Below are 5,067 nucleotides of genomic sequence, written 5' to 3' on the forward strand. Positions count from 1 at the left end.
AATATCACACTTGTTTTAATGCCGAAACAAAATCAGGTCATACAATAGAATGATTCATGGGTTCAGGACCTTACCATGCACATCTATAAATTCCGTATTTTAGTTTCAGTTTTTTATTTAATAATTTCGTTTTCTTTATTTAGTAATTTCGTTTTCTTTATTTAATAATTTCGTTTTTTTTATTTAATAATTTCGTTTTCTTTATTTAATAATTTCGTTTTTTTTAATTTAATAATTTCGTTTTCTTTATTTAATAATTTCGTTTTCCTTATTAAATAATTTCGTTTTTCTTTATTAATTTTTGGTTTGCACTATTGGGCTTCGGTACTACCATCACCTTGCGGCAGTGAACAAACGTAGTGCACACAAATTCGAACAGCCTGTTGATCGCTGATATTCTACACGCGGATTTCAGTGGGCTTTTTGTAAAAAACAGCAAATTATTCAGAGAATTCTTCAATATTTTTGAACAGGTAATGCTTAATCTAATTTAGGTTAATTTTCTTTGTTTATATCTTTTGTTTTAAATCACTCTTAGACAAGAAAAAAAGGAAAGATTCTTGAGTTCCTTGATTTGTAAATTAACATGTTTGTCATCTGATAAGGCATGCTTTTTGCATACGTTGCAAGTTAAAAGATATATTTCTTGAAAAATGCTTCATTTGAACATCATAACCTCAAATTTAATGTAATTTAAAGAAATACAAAATCATTTTGCAAATTTTAAGAGCAAAATATATGTGTACGTAGATTGTACCTCCGAGTTCTAGGCCTTTTTAAATTAATATTTCCATTATTAATAGTCACAGAAGAATTTTTAAAAAGAAATTATACTTCTTCCCTCACTGAAAAAATAGTCTCAGTGATACAAAATGCATAAAGTATAGTAGATAGGAAAAACAAAGGTAAATAAATAATACAATTTATAGTATGTCTTTAAAGTAAACAGTTTTGGGCGTAAAAGCTCTTTAGATGCGTAATTAATAAAATGAATATCTCCAGAAGATCTTGATAAGCAAAAACATAAACTCAGTGAAGCTCATTATTGCTAATCAGTGCCATATATGATATGCAGTCTAATGCTGTCCAGTTAAAATCTTGTTACTTTAGAATCGTTGATATATGTACTAAGGATAAAAATTTGCAATTCTAAAACTCATCATTTAAAAATCAGAAATATTAAATTTGGATATATTGCAACATATACATTTACTGCCAGTTATACAATGTAAAAGTTTCACCTGTACTTTCTTTATAGTCATACGCACATGTAAACTTTATATATTTTTGTCATTTAAGGAATATTTTTAAGTTTTGTGTAAGTTATTGGTGTGTAAATCACACAGACTTGTCACGTAGGCATATTTCATGAAGCGCACTAGCGCTTCATGAAAAATATGCCTACGTGCAGTCTGTGTGATTTACACACCAATAATTCACACTGAAAACTTTCCTTACATCTACATTTAACATGTTTAAATGCACCAAAAAATTTAATATACTAAATGTTTGATTTTCTCGTTTTCCTATATCGTCCTATTTTTATCAACGTCACTTTCACGCGAGTTTCTCCATGTATATTTATACGCTTGAGTATACACAAAAATGGCTTTCAAATCAATTTCACAGTTGGCTTAGTAGAAAAGCACCGCAAATGTAAATATTTTCCTTTAAGATTTTGATTCAATCTTCATAAAAATGGATTTTATTTTGACCCCACCTTTTATTACTTTGATCATTTTGCAATTCTATTCATAAAGCTTATCTTCTGGGCGTGGGTTGGTGGAATTCCAAATTTTTGGATACGTTCAAAAGGATTTAATAATTATGGCATTTAAAGCCCATCCCTACAATGCTAAGGTCCCTTCTCCATTTATATTTAAAAGGGGAGACGCCAAATTGCAAATCGATGAAAGGGTTATAAAGATAAACACACAAAATGGTGATTTTGAATGCATACAATTTCATTGGAACGTCAGTTATCAAACAATGCCAATTTGTTTGATCCGTAAGATGTATAGCTTTAAACAGTGTACATTTCAAAACGTTCAATGTTATCCATCATTTTCAAATATCATTGTAAACATATCTTATACACGAATATTTGAAAAGGCTTTCATTTTATTTCAGTTTCTTTATTCCACTTTCAGAAGAATTTCATTTTTTTTTAACATAAGTATTGTAAATGTCTGCTAAGCAAAATTACAGTATCCAAGTGAAAGGTTAAAACTTTTCTAAGGACATTACATATTATGATATAATATGTTTTTTGAAAAGCTATACAGGTAAAGATGATATATTTTTAACAGGACTGAATACTGAAGTCATGGAGATCAAGGCTATGCTGATTGGCTTCATTTTGGCAATAATTGCTTTCGTGTTCCATCTTATCGGGTTTGCGTCACCTTACTGGATTAATTCAGATAGCTTTACACGAGCCGTACATTATGGTCTTTGGAAAGTCTGTGGTGTCTTCTCTAGTGGTTGTGCAGATATTACAAACCCAGCAGGTAAAGGCAAAACTTGTTTTATGGGTCTATGAGGTCATAAGTTGATTGAAATACCACTACGCAGAATTTCATACAATATCATTTAATCTAATCGACAGACTCCCAAAGAGCTAAAATTTATTCTATACGTTATCTTTATAAATTCCTTCTTAATTGAAAACTCTAAGAACATTTTATCGATAACTTGTGAATTTTAGATAAATTAGATTAATCTTTCAAACACACACACAAACACACACCCTCACCCTCGCTTGCTCGCACAAACACACCCTCACACACACCCTCACACATATACACACACACTAAAAAGCACACCCTCACACACACTAAAAACACCCTCACACCCTCACACACACAACAAACAAAATTATATCATTCCAATCAATTTGTATGACATTACATTGAAACCTTTTCGTGCTTTCTCTTTTGGTATTCTTCCTCTTAACAGAATTCCCACAATATGACTTTACACAAATAATTCATTATATTTCAGATTGGCTCAAGGCTTCACAAGCGTTTGCCGTCCTTGCATTTATTTGCTATCTAGCTGCTGTTGTGTGTTCTGCTCTAAAACTGTTTGTCCTGAAAGATAAAAAGATTATCTTATTTGCTGCCATAGGCGCAGTGTTTGTGGGAGGTAAGTGTTAAATTTACAGTGACTGTAATAAATAATTCCAAAACGGAAGCAGGTAGTATCATGGATTCCTTACCAACAGTCCTTTTAAATCATTATTCAAAGATAAAAGAAAATTATTGAATTCTTTACTGTGATTGTATACCGTAGGTTATGAATCCTATAATATCAAGCTAACAAGCACATGCATAAAATCCCGATTCAAAATAAAATCTTTTGATACCGTACAATTTTAATTTCATTCCTTATTGTAGTCTTTAATTATTTCATTTTCAGAATCCCTTTAGAAAGCATGATATCTCACAACATGCAGTCTTAATAAAATATTTCAACAACATCCATGAAAACGGAATTTGAATCAAATTCATTAATTGCATCTTATTTCTCTCCTTTCAGCCTTTTGTGCTCTACTGTCCATTGTTATATATGCTGTAAAGCAGGGAGACATAGCTAATTCCAATCTTTTCGACTATCACTTTGCCTTTGCGTTTTGTATTATTGGGATGCTGATAGCAATTGCCTCAGGAATATGCTTTATTCTGGAGATGAAGAATTCCTAAAACAATGTAACCTTTGAGCAACAATAATTGTTCTGCTACAGACTTTCAAATGATGAATTGTAATTGAGCTGCTGTTGTTTGTCTTTTGTGTGTTTCTAACTTTGCATTGTACGAGTGTTTGAACCTTTAAGAAACAAAACTCATTTCAAATGAGGTGAATTAGAACAAGGAATCCAAGAATTAACGTATAGGGAATCTATCTTATACATAGCTAAACATGTTCAGCCTTATATATAAACTGATGGAAATTATTATGGGAACCCATGTATTAATGGGGCTTGGACACAGATTTGAAGTTAATATTTTCTCAAATTTCCTGTATAATATCGTGACTAGTATGTTGCTCTAGCATTTCACATGGAAATATAATAAAAGCGTTTTCAGAAACTTCTTTTATCTGGAAATTATTAAAGCTACGAATTTTGGGACTCGTTTGATTGACACATCTTTGCACTTTCACAAAGTAAACGTTATCCTTAATACTTATGAAAAGTAGAAATTTTATTGTGTAATAATGAAAAACTTTAAGACTATAATCCAAAAAATTCAGAGTAGCAATGGTGAGAATGCAAAACAAACTCACCACTACTGTCAGTCCGTGCTCAGTGATGCGTGCAGAGTTTAACAAATTGAACACACCCGGTGAAACGTAAACATGAACAATAACAGAGCTCATGCCCTGTTTACAAAAACAGATGTTAGACATGATGTAAAGAAGAATGTCGTTGTCATTTAATTCTAAGAATATTCATGTAAGTTCAATTCATTTAACTGGTTTTATTTTTTGAAAGAGCAATGGAATTTAAAATAAAAATAATGCAACTGTGTCCAGGCCCCTTTAATGGTGAAATTTCCTTTATTGTCAATGGATTTTGATGAAGTATATTTCATTAAATATGTGCATCCCAAGTGAAATTTTAGTAACAAGTGTGACCTCCCTTTATCCTGATCACTTTCTGTTGATGAACACTCTGTATAAACTTCTGTATCTCAGCTTCTTGGAGAGCCTAGAACATGGCATCAACTGTCTGGGGTGGGGCATCACGATCCCTCACCCAAGAACATCCCAGAGGTGTTCAATGGGATTAAGATCTAGACATTTGGATAGCCATGGCAACACTATGATGTTGTTCTGCGTCAGAAAAACCCTGCTAATGTGAGACGTGTGGGGTCGAGCATTGTCATGTTGAAACTCAAAATGTACGCCAACTCTACGGCGGAAAGGAAGAACAATAGGCCGCAACACTTCGTCTCAGTAACGAACACCAGTTTCTTTTTCACTTAGAGTAAGCTTTGACATTTTTAGATTATAATAGCTACATATAGCCTCGAATAAACGCAACATGCCAAACATTGAGTAACA

At 32.1% G+C, this 5,067-nt stretch overlaps 1 protein-coding gene across 1 annotated transcript; it reads left to right on the forward strand.

Annotated features, from left to right (window-relative positions):
- Positions 1-2,305: 2,305 nt before the first annotated feature.
- Positions 2,306-4,619, forward strand: LOC133175647 (uncharacterized). Its single transcript, XM_061310791.1, has 3 exons — positions 2,306-2,510; positions 3,004-3,147; positions 3,541-4,619. The coding sequence occupies exons 1-3, from the start codon at positions 2,327-2,329 to the stop codon at positions 3,702-3,704; spliced, it is 492 nt and encodes a 163-aa protein (XP_061166775.1). The 5' UTR covers positions 2,306-2,326; the 3' UTR covers positions 3,705-4,619.
- The last annotated feature ends 448 nt before the right edge of the window (positions 4,620-5,067 follow it).

The sequence above is a fragment of the Saccostrea echinata genome, unplaced genomic scaffold, assembly GCF_033153115.1.
Source record: "Saccostrea echinata isolate AGI-Se365-2 ecotype Australia unplaced genomic scaffold, CSIRO_AGI_Sech_v1 ptg000001l, whole genome shotgun sequence".
Classification (NCBI taxonomy): domain Eukaryota; kingdom Metazoa; phylum Mollusca; class Bivalvia; order Ostreida; family Ostreidae; genus Saccostrea; species Saccostrea echinata.

Coding starts and splice junctions, on each gene's coding strand:
- LOC133175647 (XM_061310791.1), top strand. CDS start 2,327: ATGGAGATCAAGGCTATGCTGATTGGCTTCATTTTGGCAATAATTGCT. Junction 2,511..3,003: donor AGATATTACAAACCCAGCAG/GTAAAGGCAAAA, acceptor ATTATATTTCAG/ATTGGCTCAAGGCTTCACAA. Junction 3,148..3,540: donor AGGCGCAGTGTTTGTGGGAG/GTAAGTGTTAAA, acceptor CTCTCCTTTCAG/CCTTTTGTGCTCTACTGTCC.